At 46.4% G+C, this 17,500-nt stretch overlaps 1 protein-coding gene across 7 annotated transcripts in view; it reads right to left on the bottom strand.

The window, feature by feature from the left end:
* Window positions 1–17,500, bottom strand: part of USP47 (ubiquitin specific peptidase 47) — a 123,679-nt gene that overhangs the window by 3,675 nt on the left and 102,504 nt on the right. For 6 of the 7 annotated variants that reach the window (XM_077453569.1, XM_077453562.1, XM_077453567.1 and 3 more), the window contains 6 exons: window positions 12,384–12,464; window positions 12,179–12,294; window positions 10,384–10,502; window positions 8,410–8,540; window positions 4,908–4,955; window positions 1,861–1,991 (listed from right to left, as the gene is read on the bottom strand). In XM_077453569.1, the coding sequence (XP_077309695.1) occupies window positions 1,861–1,991; window positions 4,908–4,955; window positions 8,410–8,540; window positions 10,384–10,502; window positions 12,179–12,294; window positions 12,384–12,464 (626 nt within the window). The remainder of the gene's footprint in view (window positions 1–1,860; window positions 1,992–4,907; window positions 4,956–8,409; window positions 8,541–10,383; window positions 10,503–12,178; window positions 12,295–12,383; window positions 12,465–17,500) is intronic. The other variant, XM_077453566.1, reaches the window with a different exon arrangement.

Raw genomic sequence — 17,500 nt, 5'->3', positions numbered from 1 at the left:
TACGGTTGCTACAACTGGTGGAATCTGCTTCCCTATCTACACAGCAATGCCCCGTACACGCGGTCGGACTTTCGGATGACAAAATCCGTCAGATTTTTTCCGACGTATTTTGGCCCAAACTTGTCTTGCATACACACGGTCGCACAAAGTTGACGGAAAAGCCGATCGTTCTGAACGCGGTGACGTAAAACACGTACGACAGGACTATAAACAGGCCAGTAGCCAATAGCTTTCGTCTCGTAATTTATTCTGAGCATGCGTGGCACTTTGTCCGTTGGAATGGTCTACACACGATCGGAATTTAAACAATCGGATTTTGTTGTTGGAAAATTTTTATATCCAGCTCTGAAACTTTGTGTGTGTTGGAAATTCCGACGGAAAAAAGTCAGATGGGGCCCACACACGATCGGATTTTCCGACAACACGATCCGATCAGACATTTTCCGTCGGAAAGTCCGACCGTGTGTACAGGGCATAATACTCCGAGGATCACCTGGGAGATTTCCATGTGGGGATAATTTTATACTGACAAGATAGTGAGACCTGTTCCTTTCAAATACCCCCAAGTGTGTCCTGACAAAGCAAAATAGGGAAATGCGTTGACACACAGGGGCTCACTGCTGTCCATTTGGTGTCAACTTTCCATTTACATCATATACTCACGACTATCAGATGTTTATTGTATGTTTTTAATTCTTTTTCTACTTGATCTGTCTGTTATAAATTATTGTTAATAAAGTATCAATTTTACTATACTCTCGTCCATTTTGCCTATAAAGTCCGATCAAGAGCCTTTTTTGGCTCTCAACCAATCCTTTCCAAATTATAGCCTATACCAGTGATGGCGAACCTTGGCACCCCAGATATTTTGGAACTACATTTCCCATGATGCTCACCTACACTGCACAGTGCATGAGCATCATGGGAAATGTAGTTCCAAAACATCTGGGGTGCCAAGGTTCACAATCACTGACCTATACGGATGAGGCTTTGGGAGTGTTATTTCAGTTTTTTGCGACGCTCCATCACCCGCCCCCCACAGCAGCTTTCCCAGGCACTCCTGGCGCACCTGAGTGATCAGCTGACCATAGAGATGATGAGAGTCCGGAACCCCTCCAATCATTTCTATGGTATAGAAAACGGGAAGTGATGACGCATTTCATCACTTCCAGTTTTGTAATTGTAAATAAACCCTGATGGGTTTGAAAACAAGAAATGGATCATAGCGAACTTGGTATGATTTGAAGCTTTAAAGGGTAAAGGAGGAATTGGATACAGCTAATCATAAGCTACAAGGTGCTGTGATTGATCCAGGTACCATGGGATAGCTGTGGGCCAATCACAGCTCACTGGTACAGGAAGCAGAGCCGTTATGACTGAATTCATTCATAACAGCTTTGTTTACATTGTGATCACATGATCCCCTGCCTGTCGGGATCCACATTCAGTGTCCGGCACAGGAACGATGACATACATGTATGGCTGAGCTGTGTCTGAATCTCTGCACTGTGCTTGGCACAACTAGAATTCAAGAAGCCATCTACATTTAGAACAGGAATATTCAATAAGCGGACCTCCAGCTGTTCCACAAGTCCCATCATGTCTCTGCCTCTGGGTGTCATGCTTGTGGCTGTCAGTCTTGCTATGCCTCATGAGACTTAAAGTTCTGTAACAGCTGGAAGTCCGCTAATTGCATATCCCCGATTTAGAAGATAAGAAAACCAATATAAGAAACCATCTACATCTCCAACCCTTATGGATATGCAATCACGCAGACGCAGGAGGCGGGCTCTGCAAGACTGATGTGCTACAGAAAATGGCACAGTCCTGTTTTATTCAGAGGGTTGCTGTTCTGCGTACCTATAGAATATAACGGCCCCATCGTCTGAGATATACAGAGGCCAGGCGTTCAGTGTCGATACTTTTGGGTTCCAGTCCAACTCTTGATGGATCTCCAGGACAGAAATGTCACAGGGAAATGTCCCTCGACCCTGCAGGGTAAAAGGAATAAGGATTGGCGAATGTCATTTCAAAATTCAGATGGGGGGGGGGGGGGGGGGGCATCTCTTAGTTGTTGTTACAAATATATAAATATCAGCCATAACATTAAGACCGCCCACCTAATACTGAATTGGCCCCCCTTGTGCCGCCAAAACAGTCCTGACCCATCCAGGTATGGACTCCGCTAGACCTCTGAAGGTACACTCTGGTATATACAGAATGTCAGTAGCAGATTCTTTAAACCTTCATCGGTTTTCCTTGTTCCCCATACTTCATCCTGGTGCCATCTCCCCCTCATGTAAGTGATGCACACACACCTGCCAATCCACGTTTTTTTTTTTTTTAAAGTTGCTCGTCTAGCGATTACAACGTGGACCTTGTCAAAGTTGCTCAAATCCTTCCACTTGCCCATTTTTTCTGCTTTCAACACATCAGCTTCAGAGACATGTCCACTTGCTGCCCAATATACCCCACCTACCTTCCTTCAGATGCAGAACCAGATTATCAATGTTACTCTTTACTTGTCAGAAGTCATATTGTTATGGCTGATCAATCTGAATATATGAAAACAATGAGGTGCTATAGAGGGTGTAACAACGTTGGCACCAAGGATGCTAAATTAAGCCTTTGCAAACACTATACACCCTGATATTTACAAACCATTGCATGAAAACAGAGATCCTTGGTTCACATATATTAAAAGTTGGAACTTTACGTCCAAAAAGAAAAAAAAAAAAATAGGTGAACAGGCAGGAATTTTAATGCAGACGAGAAATGCTTTGTCTCTTCTGCATTAACCACTTGCTTGCCGGGTACTTAAACCCCCTTCCTGCCCAGACCAACCTTCAGCTTTCAGCGCTGTCACTCTTGGAATGACAATTGCGGTCATGCTACAGTTTACCTAAATGAAATTTTGTCATTTTTTCACACAGATAGCGCTTTGTTTGGTGGTATTTAATTGCTGCTGGCTTTAATTTTTTGCTAAATAAAACAAAGGGACTGAAATTTTGAAAAAAAAAAAAACACACAAAACTGTTTCATAGTTTGTTATAAAATTTTGAAAAAAGGTCCTTTTTCTCCTTCACTGATGTGGCTGCATTGATGGGCACTGATAGGTGGCACTGATCTGTGGCACCGATTATTAGACACTGGTGGGCATTGATTGGCAGCACTGGTGGGCATTGGTAGGTACTGATAGGTGGCATAGTGGGCACTGTCGCGGCTTTCTGAGTGAGGGCCCAAGGTCCCTTTGACAGAATTCGGATTACCGAGCGTCTGATTACACCACATGATCAGGCATCATTGGCTGACAGCTGATCATGTGGTAAGGGGCCGGGATCGACCCCTTACTCAGATCTATGATCAGCCGAGTCTCAGTCTTGGTGATCACAGGGTCACCCAGACTGCTTAGGAGGATGTCCATGGACACCCTCCCGGCAGTTAAGGCCCGCACTGCAGCCGTCTTCACCGTACAAATGGTGCAATGCCAAATCCGCCCAAACTCTGGCGCAAGCGCGGGAGTGACGTCATCCCCACCTGGGCGGGGTGCTCCTGGAGGCTGCATCACTGGAGTATAGGTGAGCTAAAACCCAATACACACGTTTGTTTTTTTCGTTCAACCAGTGGGCTGAAAGAAGAATAAAAAACCTGAAGAGATCCCAGTATCAACACAAGCCATGCTGATGTGAGGATCTCTCCTGCTGGGGCTTTGTATTCTAAGGGGGAAGCCATTGGCTGCGATCGCTGATCGAATGCTGGTTTTCCAGCATGCCCGACCCCACAGAAGCCAGTCATTAGACTGGCTGACCGAAAGTTGATTGCTTCCTGCTGAACTGGACAATTATTGGTCCTGTGTACCCGGATACATACTGAGGCAGAAAACCACAATCAATACAGACTGAAGAGAATTGTTAATATTAAAGCGATTGTAAAAAAAAAAAAAAAAAAAAAACCCGTTATACTTCCCTCCTCTGTGCAGTGAATTTGCACGGAGCCGCCCCGAACCTCCTCTTATCGGCTTTCCTCTTCGCTGCTCCTGGCCCCTCCCTCCTGTTGAGTGTCCCCCCACAGCAAGAAGCTTGTTATGGGGGCACCAGAGTCACAGCTCCATGTGTCCATTCAGACACAGAACGCCCGACCCAGCCCCCTCTCTCCTATAATTGGCTGACTTTGATTGACAGCTGCAGGAGCCAACTGTGTCTCAGCCAATCAGAAGGAGAGTCCCATGCTGTCAAGACACGCATGGATGTCGCTGGAGAGAGATGGGGGGCTCAGGTAAGTAATTAGAGGGGGCTGGGAGGCTGCGGCACACGGAAGAAGGATTTTTTACCTTAATGCATAGAATGCATTAAAGAGGAAGTAAACCCTGATGAGTTTACTTCCTCTTTCATTCCCTGCAAAGGTAAAGCATAATGGACTACTATGCATTGCATAGTAGCCCATTATGTGTCACTTACCTGACACAGGAGCCAGCGAAGTCACCGCTGTCCCCTGTAGTCCGGTGCATCCATCTTCTCTGTGGGTCTCGCTGCTCCGCCCGCTGTCATTCGGCGAAGCCGCGATGACGTCACTCCCGCGCATGCGCACGGGAGCCGCCACGCACGGCATATTCGCCGTTAACGGTGCCGCGCTCAGTGCGCCTGTCTTTCGGCAAATATCTCCTAAACCGTGTAGGTTTAGGAGATATTTCTTGGACCTACAGGTAAGCCTTAATCTAGGCTTACCTGTAGGTCAAAGTGTGTTGTAAGGGTTTACAACCATTTTAAGATACAACAACCTTTTGCCTTTACAGCTCCTTTCAATAACATCAAATTCCTAGATGGTCTACAGGCAAGTGTTTACTAAATGATCAGAAAAGGAGATGCTTTGAGTGAAGCTCTATGGGGACGTGGTGCAAACAAACTCACCTTGGCAAACTCCAAATTCTCTAGTGGTATGCCGCTGATCTCGCACATCTGAAAGAAGCACAAAAAAGTCATTTTCCCTTTTGTATTCATTTCATAGTATCAAAGTTGTACTGCAAGTTTTGGCTTAACTTTTTTTTTTTTTCTATTCAACCACTTGTCTACAGGGCACTTTTACCCCCTTCCTGCCCAGGCAATTTGAATTTCACACTTTGAATGACAATTGTGCGGTCATGCAACACTCTACCCAAATTACATTTCTATTTTTTTTTTTTTTTTTTTACACAAATAGAGCTTTCTTTTGATGGTATTTAACTACTTCCGGACCGCCAACTGCACATATACTGCGCGAAACAATGTACCTGTACTTTCACGTTCCCTGGTCTGGGTACGTGTGTGCGCCGCCGACCCCGCTGTGATAGGACACAGCAGGAGCCAATCGGTAGGTACGGCAGCCGCCAGCTACCAGCGATCATTTGGGGAATGACAGAATGGCGGCCTGTAAACAAGGCAGACTGTCGTTCTTTCACAGAGGAAGAGAGAGATCTGCGATTCCTACTAATCAGGAATCTCTCTCTTTGTCTAGTGTCAGCATCCCACAGTTAGAAAGCACACACAGGGAACATGTATAACCCTTTGATCGCCCCGATAACCCCTTTCCTGACAGTGTGATTTATGCAGTGACAGTGCATATTTTTAGCACTGATCACTGTATTGGTAGTGTCCAATTTGTTCGCTACTATCCCACTAAAAATCACTGATCGCAGCCATTACTATCTATCCCATAGTTTGTAGACGTGATAACTTTTGCACAAACCACTTAATATATGCGAATTGTGATTTTTTATTATTATTATACAGGTTTTATATAGTGCCAACAGTTTGCGCAGCGCTTTACAACATGGATTACTTTTACTAAAAACTATGTAGGAGAATACATATTGGCCTAAATGGATAGATTTTTTACACGTTTATATTGGATATATTTTATAGCAGAAAGTTAATTTTTTTTACCAAAATTGTCTGTCTTTTGTTTATAGCGCAAAAAAAATAAAAACCACGGAGGTGATCAAATACCACCAAAAGAAAGCTCTGTGGCAAAAAAAGACAAACATTTTATTTGGGTACAGTGTCGCATGACCGCACAATTGTCAGTTAAAGTAACGCAGTGTCGTATTGGGGGGGGGGGGGGGGGTAAATTCTTCCAGGACTGAAGTAGTTCATGACCACTGGGGTTTATTTTTTGCTAAAACAACAAAGACAAAAAAAATTTCATAGTTATAAAATTTTGCAAACGGGTCATTTTTCTCCTTTACTGATGTGCGCTGATGAGGGCTGCACTGATGGGCACTGATCTGGAGGCACTGAAAAGGCTGCATTGAGAGGTGGCATTGGTGGGCAATGTAGGGTTCAATGTCCCTTTAACAGAAGCCAGTTATCGGCTTTCTCTTTTTCTCCTCATGCTGTCAGCGTTAGCCCTTGTACACACGGTCGGACATTCCGACGGAAAATGTCCGATCGGACCGTGTTGTCGGATAATCCGACCATGTGTGGGCTCCATCAGACTGTTTCCATCGGAATATCCGACCAACAAAGTTTTAGAGCTGGGCTATAAAATTTTCCGACAACATGATCCAATCGGACTTTGTCCGATCATGTGTAGAGAATTCTGATCGGACAAAGTGCCACGCATGCTCAGATCAAATTCCTACACCAAAGCTATTGGCTACTAGCCTGAACGTAGTCCCATCGTAACGAAATAACATCATCACGTTCTGAACGATTGGATTTTCCGACAACTTTGCCCGACCGTGTGTATGCAACAGTTTCGGACAAAATCCAACGGATTTGGTTGTCAGAATGTCCGACCGTGTGTACAAAGGCTTAGGGGGACAAATAAAGGCAATAACTGCATTCTCTTTACATCCTGTGCTCAGCTGTCATTGGCAGCTGATCACGTGGTAAAGGGCCTCTGTGGACGGCCATTTACCCCGGATCAGTGATCAGCCGAGTCCAAAGGACTCGCTAATGTCACACAAGTGGTTGCTCTGCGCCCCGAGCCCACCCTTTTTGAAGCCAATTAGAGGCTCAGGCTCTAATCATGTGCTTAAAAAAAAATAAAAAATAAAATAAAATAAAAAACCCCATTGAAATCAATGCATCCGGCACCCTGCATAGAGATTAGAAGCTGGGCGCAGGGATTATGGAGGCTGCACCCCCCCCCACCCCTAATAAGCGGGGCGCCACTGCTCTCTAGTGTCTAACTGACTATAGAAGTTAAACTAACAGGTGTATTAGTTACTTGGTGAAGACTTTGAACTCTTTTTAAATATGGGCACCGCAATGGCCCTGCGCCAATCCAGTGATATAATGATAGAAACAATGGCTTTGAAATGACATGGTGTGTGTCAGCACACTCAGCTGTCCAACAAGTATTAAACTTTCACTGCAATTAAAGGATCAATCCGCTCAAAAGTTGTATTGTAATTAAAGAAGCCGCCTTGATGGCCAAATCATTGTCTACTTTTATATAGGTCTTGTATACTTCGCGAGATCTCCACCCATAATTCCACAGACTGTTCCTGTCCACCTGGGAGTTTTGGACGTTTCCCATCCACTTTGCATCAGGAACATAAAATCCAGCAGGAATGGTGGAAACCCCCCCCTCCCCCATGATGAACACAGCAGGTGTAGACTCAGGAACTAAGCACAGGGATGGGGAAAACCCCTCATAATGAGTACAGCAGATGTACAGGCCTGGTAGTTCAGCACAGAGATCTCATTGACAAGAAAGAAACTGCATTGGTGGTCCAAACCTTTAGAAGCCACCAAAAAAATAAAAAATAAATCAAAACACTGACTAAAGCTGGATACATACGATTCAAATTTTGTTTAGATTTCCCTTTAACTATGTAGTGCAAAGGCCGGCCTGATTGCATACAAATTGAAAGCGTTTAGGTTTGACCTCATATTATATGGTTTTGATAAATCTAAAAGAAAAAAAAATTGTATAGTGTGTCTCCAACTTAAAGTGGTTGTAAACCCTTACAAACCACTTTGACCTACAGGTAAGCCTAGATTAAGGCTTACCTGTAGGTCCAAGCAATATCTCCTAAACCTATATGGTTTAGGAGATATTTGCCCGAAAACGGGCACCGCTGTCTACGGCGCATGCGCCGCAGACAGCGGCGCGCAGGCGCACGGCATTCTCAGCGACGGAGCTGCCGCGCGTGTCGGCTCCCGTGCGCATGCGCGGGAGTGACGTCATCACGGCTTCGCCGAATGACAGCGGCGGAGCTGCGAGACCCCACCAACAAGATGGATGCGGCGGACTACAGGGGACAGCGGCGACTTCGCTGGCTCCTGTGTCAGGTAAGTGACACATAATGGGCTACTATGCGATGCATAGTAGTCCATTAAGCTTTGCCTTTGCAGGGAATGAAAGAGGAAGTAAACTCATCAGGGTTTACTTCCTCTTTAAGACTTGTAATGCTGTGGTTCTCACCTTCTCCCGAAGTTCATCCACACTGTTGGTCTCCAGCACAATCTCCTGGAAGGGGTCCAGTTTTAGCTGTGATGGCCTCCACCTCTTGGTCAGCAAGGACAGCTGGGACATGCACTTCATCTTCTCACCTTCTGTTCAAGAAAACATAAAACACAGGGAAAGAGGTAGATCAGTAAGTACATGAATAGAATGGTTTTCCATCTATTAGAGGACACGAAACACAGCATACACAAAGTTTCTGGGAAACAGAGGTTGTCCTGTTATTGGTCTAGGCACTGGAGGTGATGGGTCATTTTGATGGTGGGCCTTTGGTATTTTTGGGTGCCAGCCCTAGGCTCCAGGTGACGGGGAGGAGGGAGCACAGACCTTGGAACGGCGGCGATCATGCGTTTCTGGAAAGACACAGTCTCTGGGGATGGGAGGCAGATGGTCTTTAAGCATCGGAGGTGGTCTGGGCTAATGGGTCTCTGGGTGCCAGAGACAAAATGATCATTGGTCTATGGGCACCAGAGGCAGAAACTCACTGGGACTTGAAGTTAGAAAAGAACACAAGTTGGTCTCCATGTGATGCAATCTGAATTTTGCAACAAGTTTATGTTCCTTTACCACTTGCTTACCGGGGACTTTTACGCCCTTCCTGCTCAGGCCAATTTTCAGCTTTTCTGTTGCAATTTGAATGACAATTGCGTGGTCATGCTACAATGTAACTATGTGACATTTTTATCAAACAAATTGAGCTTTCTTTTGGTGGCATTTAATCACCACGGGGCGTCTTATTTTTTGCTAAACAGAAAAAAAAAAAAAAAAGTTTTCAGTGTTGGTTATAAAATTTTACAAACAGGTAATCTTTTTCCCCTCATTGATTTGTGATGAGGCTGCACTGTTCAGAGGGCACCGACGAGGAGGCTGCACTGATCAGGGGGCACCGACGAGGAGGCTGCACTGATCAGGGGGCTGCACTGATGGGCACTGCTTAGCAGAAGTGGCTGGCTGTATGTGTGTGTGGGACCGATGTCCCTTTTACATGAGCCGGTAATCGGCTTGTTTTTTTTCTCCTCGCGCTGTCAGCGCACGGGGAAAAAAAGAAGATTACCGGTTTCTGTTTACATCACATAAGCTGTCATTGGCTGACAGCTGAAGACGTGGTAAAGGGCCAGGATCGGCCCTTTATTCTGATCTGAGATCAGCCAAGGACTGTGATCACAGAGCTATCTGCCTGTGTGCCGCATAGGGCGCATGGACAGTGTGAGCGGGGTGGGGGGATGGAAATCTATGTATGCCCTTCCGGCAATTTAAGCCCACGCTGTAGCCGTCTCTTGGCTATAACACGGGCTTCAAGTGGTCAATTTACAGATCCTTGATAGGTAAAACATAGAAACCTCTTATTAAAGTCATAAAGGCTTTCAGTGCCGACTCTTCCTGACAATTCAGATGATTTGTCTGTCTCTGGGTTCATGTAGACTGTAAAGTCAAAAATTCTGAATCAGGATCAGGGTTACAGTCTGACAAGCTTCTTCAGAAAACTCAGGCTGCACCAGCGGTCAGGGTGTCCTTGAGCCTAGGTTCACACTAGTACGATCTGGGACATCGCATGTGATTGGCACCAGCTCCGCAGGTGCCAATCACATGCGATGTGTGAGCAATACGAGTTCAGCCATACAGTTGTATGGCTGAACTCGCACAAAAAAAAAAAAAAAACACAACAACAAAAAAGGGTGCAGCGACTCCCCCTTGGATCACATGGGTGTTCTCACCCATGCGATCCGATTCATGTCCGAATCCACAATGCGCACTGCGATTTGTGAACCGATCTGGGGGTGTCTAACATTGTATTGACACCCGCAGCGGTTCACAGAAGGCAGGAGATGCCTGCAGGAGATATGCGATGCGGGAAAACAGCGCTGGAATCGCACCGGTTCCCGCATCGCACAAGTGCGAACCCAGGCTGCCTCTCCAGAAATCAGAACACTTTACCTTCCAGGACCTCAAGGAAGACCTCCCAGTTGCTTGAAATACTGATCTCATTCTCGTAGACATGGTAATCGAGGAATACTGTGCCGGGGTTCTTCCAGGTCTTTTTTCTTAATCGGAACCTGCAGAAAACAGACATTTAGATGTGACTCTCAAAAGTTAAAAAGGAGCCACACAAACAAAAATGTGATTCATGCAGAGACAGATTCCACCTCTAGCAGTGTGACAAAATCCTCTAATCACTGCTCAGTTACTGCCACCAATTTTGAATAAACTTTTTACCTTATGGATTATTCGTATACATTGACTGATTTGTGAGATCCTACTACAGAGAACTGGAATATCGATACATTACAGCACCATCTTGTGGTCACTTTCCATATAGCACTCCTGTTTGCGTGTTTTTTTTGGGATTATCATTCAACTCCTCTTAGTGCAGTGATGGTGAACCTTGGCCCCCCAGATGTTTTGGAACTACATTTCCCATGATGCTCATGCACTCTGCAATGTAGTTGAGCATCAAGGGAAATGTAGTTCAAACACATCTGGGGTGCCAAGGTTCACCATCACTGTCCTAGTGGAATAGTCTGAGCAGCTGGGTCAGGGACTGTCGAGTTTTTTGGCTACAGACCCTAAAATTACAAGTTGATAGCGCCTAGAAGTTGGTAGTTAATGCACATTGTGAGAAGCTCACAGTGTGCAGTGAAATGGGGGGGCGCTGGGGCGAGCCATTTCAGTCCAGGAGAGGAGCCGGCGCAGCTGTGCAGGACTGAAGAGAAGGCAGAAGTACAGATTTAATACACAGGGTGCCTATGATATTAGAGTAACAGAGCACTAGCTTCATTTTGAAAAAGACCATGGTGGGGAGTGGCTTGCTTTAAGACTGTGATTTAACCACTTGCGTACTGGGCACTTAAACCCCCTCCTATCCAGACCAATTTTCAGCTTTCAGCGCTGATGCACTTTGAATGACAATTGCGCGGTCATGCTACACTGTACCCAAATTCATTTTTTATTATTTTTTTCCCCCAAATAGAGCTTTCTTTTGGTGGCATTTGATCACCTGTGGGATTTTTTATTTTTTGTTAAAAAAAAAAAAAAAAAATGTAAAAAACTGATATTAAAAAAAAAAAATATATATATATTTTTTTTATTTTGTTATAAAATTGTAAAAACGGGTAATTTTTGTCCGTCATTGATGTACGCTGATGAGGCAGCACTGATTGGCACCACTGGCGGGCATTGATAGGTGGCACTTGTGGGCACTTTTAGATGGTATAAATGAGGCATAATTGCCTCTTCTGTTTCGGGACCGATGTCCCTTTAAGATGAGCCGGTGATCGGCTTTTTTTTTCCTCCTCCGCTGTCAACGTGAGGAGAAAAATAAAATAAATAAACGATCACCGAGCTTTTGCTTTGATCATGTGATCCAGCTGTCATTGGCTGACAGCTGATGACATGGTAAGGGGACGGGATCGGCCCCTTATTCGGATCGGTGGTCACCCGAGTCTCAGTGACTCGGTGATCACAGCACGCTGGGTGCGCGCAGGGGAGGCCTCCGGGGAATTCAGATCCGCGCTGTGGCTGCCATTCGGCCATAGCGCGGATGTCAAGAAGTTAAACATCTCCAAATGACAGGTCCTAAGCCTTTCCTATTCTATCCAAAACACACAAAAAAAAAAAAAAAAAAAAAATGGTTGCCTTTTAATAAACTTTACTGTTTACAAAATCTTTTAGCCCATGTGCATGCCTGAACCAGACACAATGGAGTGGAAAGCCTTGAGAGGAGGGTAGGTACCTGTCCACGGAGAGGTCCAGGACACACTGCTCCCTGAGTTGAGGAATCAGCTCTTCCTTGGAGTGTCGGACACTCATGCCTTTGGCGAACACCGCGTCCAGCAGGAACTTACATGGCTGCAAAACAAACCAGACATGCAGAAGATGAATATTCCATGCAGGCGCGGCACTGCGGGGGACAGGAGGCCTCTGTGTAGAGCTCCTACCTCGGGGTCGTTTATTAGAAGCTGGAACACCTTCACTCTGTACTCTCCCTTCTTCAAGGCCCTTCCCAACCGGATGGTGATCTAGAAATACAAGAACAAGTAAAGACTAGGACAAAGGTTTTACCTATATAAAGAAATGTAAAAAACTAAAAACAAAATAAAAATTAAAAAAAAGTGGGAAATTATTAGTAGTTCTGCCCATAAATGATCTAAGCCAAATAAAGCTGCTATGGGAAATACCTGCTATCTGGATATAAAAAAAAAAAAATAATACAGTGGAACCTCGGATTGCGAATAACGCGGTTAACGAGCGATTTTCACTTTCAAAACAAAACATTTGAAAGTGAACAATGCCTTTAAAAGGATAGGAGTTGACTATTATCACATGGTCAGTCCATGTATTGCAATAGTTAGCGATTTTTTTTTTTTAAAATAATAAACATGTTATACTTACCCGTTTTGGGTAATGGTTTTGCACAGAGCAGCCCCAATCCTCCTCTTCTATTGTCCCCTGTCGGTGCTCCTGGCTCCTCCCTCCGGCCGAGTGCCCACTATAGCAAGCAGCTTGCTATGGGGGCACTCGTGCGGGCTCATTCTCAAGCCAACTGTGTGTGTCCATAGGCACCCAGAGCATGGCTCAGCCCTGCCCCCCACTCCCTTCTCACTGCCAATGGCTCCTGCTGCTGTGTCTGGGCCTATAAAAGGGGGGAGAAAACAGAGAGACGCTGTTCTTGTGCACATCACTGGATTAAGATTGGGCTCAGGTATTTATGGGGGGGGGGGGGGGGGGGCAGATGCAAGAATGCATTGCAGAGAATTAAGGCAAACCTTCAACCTTTAGAGACACTTTAACATGGCAACCCCTACCCCTGCATCCCTATGCACAGTGGCGGCCCGTCCATTAGGGGCGCGCAGGCGCCTCCTCCCCTATCCATGAGTCCGGCACCCTAATCTACATGCCAGACGCATGGGTTCAAAAGGGGATTTTTATTTTTTTAATTTTTTTTTAAGCACGTGATCTGAGCCAGAGGTTCTAATAGGCTTAAAAAATAAAAAAAAGTGGGCTAGGGGCGCAGAGCATTGCACCCTGAGCCCACCCAGTTGTGTGGCAATAGCAAATGAATAGTCACTACTGTCACACTGATTTCTCCTCCCGGCCAATCAGGAAGCCAGTCTGAGACCCCGTTTACCAATTGGCTGAAAGGAGAAGCATTCTAATTGGCCGGAGGAGACACACGGTGGAAGTCACCACCCCTTTCCCTGGAGGAAAGCACTGCACGGGCCATAGATGTGGTAAGTGCCGTGCTTGTAACAGACCTCTGGGGCGGGCCTTCAAGATGACCTGACCTACCGATAAACCAGACCCCATTAGGGGTTGTTGCAGGTGACCCAAGGGGGTGGGTAATTCTTCTGGATGAACCGGCCTGACCGGACCGGGGGTTGTTGCAGGCAACCTGAGGGGTGGGGGGAATCCTTCCTGATGACCAGACTGGACCGGGGGTTGTTGCGGATAACCCAACCTACCGACAGACCAGACTCGATCGGAGGTTGTTGCGGGTGACCTGAGGGGTGGGATATTTCCAGGTGACTCGACCGGATGGTGTTGCGGATAACCCGACCCACCAGACCTGATCGGGGGGTTGTTGCAGGCGACCCGAGGGGAGGGGGAGCCTTCTGGATGACCCAACTTGACTAGACCAGGGGGTGAAGTGGATAACCTGACCTACCGGACTGGACAGGGGGGTGGGGGTTGTTGCGGATGACCTGACCTACGGACAGACCAGACCGGATCAGGGGTTGTTGCAGGCGACCCGACCGGGGGGTGTGCAATGTTTGCCGCCCCCCCCCCCCCCCACACATTTTTTTACCACCAGTCGTTACTGTCTATGCATGATCGCTTAAAGGGTGTGATTTTACTATGATCATACAGTCAGTTCAAGCACTGCTATAGGAAACATGGCACCCCCACTCCTGCATGTCCAGATGCGATCACTTGGCATGTAGCAAAGATGGAAGTGCAGAACACCAGAACTTGGCTGGAGATGCCACATCCTTTTCAACAATAAGTCTATAAACTGACATCAAGCCATGTGCATGTCAGGGAGAGACAGGAGCAGGGGATGACATTTTAGAAAATCCTGAGTATGCACTGAACACCGTTGCTTTGGTTTCAAGGGTAGATGTACATTTTATTTTTATTTTTTTTGTGGCAACTAACAGACTGAAATGAAAACTGCAACACAAGACATTGATCCAACTTCCTACCTTGTTGTCATCGGAGAAGGAGGAGAGCGTTTCGTTCAGGCGCACACTTTCAAACTCCTGATTGCTGGCATAGACCCGGAAGACTTTAAACTGGGAGGAGGGGACCCCCACAAAAGGCTCCAGCTGCTGTTTGAAAGCAGAGAGGGTGATTCTTTTATCTACATTCACCAATAAACCTGCAGAGAGACAAGCCGGGTCAGGAACATGCACAACACATTTCTGGGCTTCACACGTCTAATCACACCCACCACAGACCATTGGAGGACTCTAGAAGGCTGGATTCACATATATGCAGGTATGGGAATGCATGATAATTGCATACATTCCTGCATCTGCAGGCAAAACTGTACTGCTATTCACCAGATTTGCGGGGGTGCCGTTGATTCTTAATGGCACCCTCACATATCTGAAGACGGGAAATCGCACGGTGCTGCAACCCTGCGATTTCCACACGACTGTGATTTTAAAAAGATACAGGGACCTTTTTCCTGCTTGTCCCGCCATACAGCAGGTACAGATACAGCAGCCCATTCAAATGGATAAGGCTTCTGAGCCCACATAAATGGAAGTTGCATCAATTGTATAGGTGTGAACCTAGCCTAAAGCCGACTGCACATGCACAGATTTCATTGTTTGACTTTCACTCATTTTAGGTATTTTAATTACATCTAGAAAATTAAAAATGTGCCGAACTGTCTACCCATTTTCTGTTCAACTTAAACTGTGATCAGACTGCCCAGTATGTAGTGTGGGGGGCCTACAAACTTTATAAGCAAGGGGCCAGATTACCGTCCTTCAGGCTTTAAGGGGGCCGGACTGTGGGCAGTGGGAGGCAGAAAATTCCCTATCATTGGTATTAATGGGAGAAATAGTTCCTCATTGATTTTGTCAGTGGGGGGGGGGGGGGGGAATAGCGCCCCATCATTGGCGTCAGTGAGAGGAACAGCGCCCCGTCATTGGCGTCAGTGGGAGGAACAGCGCCCCGTCATTGGCGTCAGTGGGAGGAACAGCGCCCCGTCATTGGCGTCAGTGGGAGGGAACAGCGCCCCGTCATTGGCGTCAGTGGGAGGGAACAGCGCCCCGTCATTGGCGTCAGTGGGAGGAACAGCGCCCCGTCATTGGCGTCAGTGGGAGGAACAGCGCCCCGTCATTGGCGTCAGTGGGAGGAACAGCGCCCCGTCATTGGCGTCAGTGGGAGGAACAGCGCCCCATCATTGGCGTCAGTGGGAGGAACAGCGCCCCATCATTGGGGTCAGTGGGGAGGAATAGCGCCCCATCATTGGCGTCAGTGGGAGGAATAATGCCCCCGTCATTGGCGTCAGTGGGAGGAATAGTGCCCCGTCATTGGAAGAATTGGTGCCTCATCGTTGGCATCAGTGGAATGAACAGTACCCAAAGGGCTGGATAAAGGCAAGAAAAGGGCCGCATCTGGCCTGTGGGCCACAGTATGGAGACCACAGCTTTGGACCATAAGCTTAGACTGTCTGAGCAATCTTGGCCATGGCCAGGAAACTCCCCAGACCTTAAGCCTATTGAGAACTTGTGCTCAATCCTCAAGAGGCGGGTGAAGAAAAAAAAAAAGCCACCACAAATTCTGACAGACTCCAAGCATTGATTATGGAAGAATGGGCGGCCATCAGTCAAGATGTGGCCCAGAAGATGACAGAATGTCGGGGAGAACTGGAGAGGTCCTGAAAAAGAAGGGTCACCACTGCAAATATTGACTCTCTGCATTAACTTCACGTAATTGTCAATAAAAGCCTTTGACACTTATGAAATGCTTGTCATTATACTTCAGTATCCCATAGTAACATTTGACAAAATGATCTAAAACCGATGAAGCGGCAGACTTTGTGAAAATTAATATTTGTGTCATTCTCAAAACTTTTGGCCGGGGCTGTAAACAACAACTCCTCAGGTGTAAGCTCGTCGGTCATGGACTCAGAATCAGACCGTCTCTGCAGCCAAAACCTCAGAAGTGATGGGCAAACCAGATTAAAAACCAGCATGACAGACGGGGAGCAGACATTCACTTGTGGCTTCTAAGATCAGTAAATAGCAGGGATCTTCGTGCCATAAAGTCTTTCAAGTCCGTAGAAGGCGGCTTCACGCACACTGGTTTATTTTCCTTACAGGAGAAAAACATTAAAAAAACTCAACTAAGCTGCATTTTATCAAACCAGTTTAGCAGAGTTTAAAATTTGGGACGTTTATTGATTTTGACTTTTTGGGGAGGAGGAGGAGGGAGTGGGTACCTGGGTTTTGACAGCCACAGCGACCTGAGCTGGAAATTCGCCTTCTCCCTTCCTTTCCCCCGCAGTCTTCTGGGACACATCACAGGACGCAGTAGGAAAACCGTCGTGAAGAATTCAGTCCCCGTTTCCCTTACTAGAGATGGCGGCGGCCTGCATCTGATTGAAGAATCGGTTCAGGTGAGGACATTGCGGGAACCCCGGACAGGTAAGTGCCCTTATGCTAAAAGCAGCTACAGCATTTGTAGCTGCTGACTTTTAATTTTATTTGGGGAGGGGGAGCTTGGAGATCCTCTTTGATTTATTCTGGCTATTGAAAAACACTGAAGTGCTAAAGAGCATTTAGGTGCTTTTTTTTTTTACCGCGGTTGGCGTTTCCCTGTCAAAACACTCCTCTCCTGAATGCAGTTCTTCTGCGTTCAGGAGAGGAGCATTTTACTGCTTCTATACTCCGCTGCTCCTAAACGCTGGGGTGCATGGACACAAAGGCTTTTATTGAGTTGAGTTCAGAGGCTTTGACAAAAAAAATAAAAATAAAAAAAAACATCAAAAAGCTCCTTAACACCGAGAGTTTGGCGAGCAGCAGTGTACATGAGGCCT

This window comes from Lithobates pipiens, unplaced genomic scaffold (genome assembly GCF_037356315.1).
Source record: "Lithobates pipiens isolate NorthernLeopardFrog02 unplaced genomic scaffold, aLitPip1_a1.2 Scaffold_24, whole genome shotgun sequence".
Classification (NCBI taxonomy): domain Eukaryota; kingdom Metazoa; phylum Chordata; class Amphibia; order Anura; family Ranidae; genus Lithobates; species Lithobates pipiens.
This window is presented reverse-complemented; position numbering and strand designations above follow the sequence as displayed.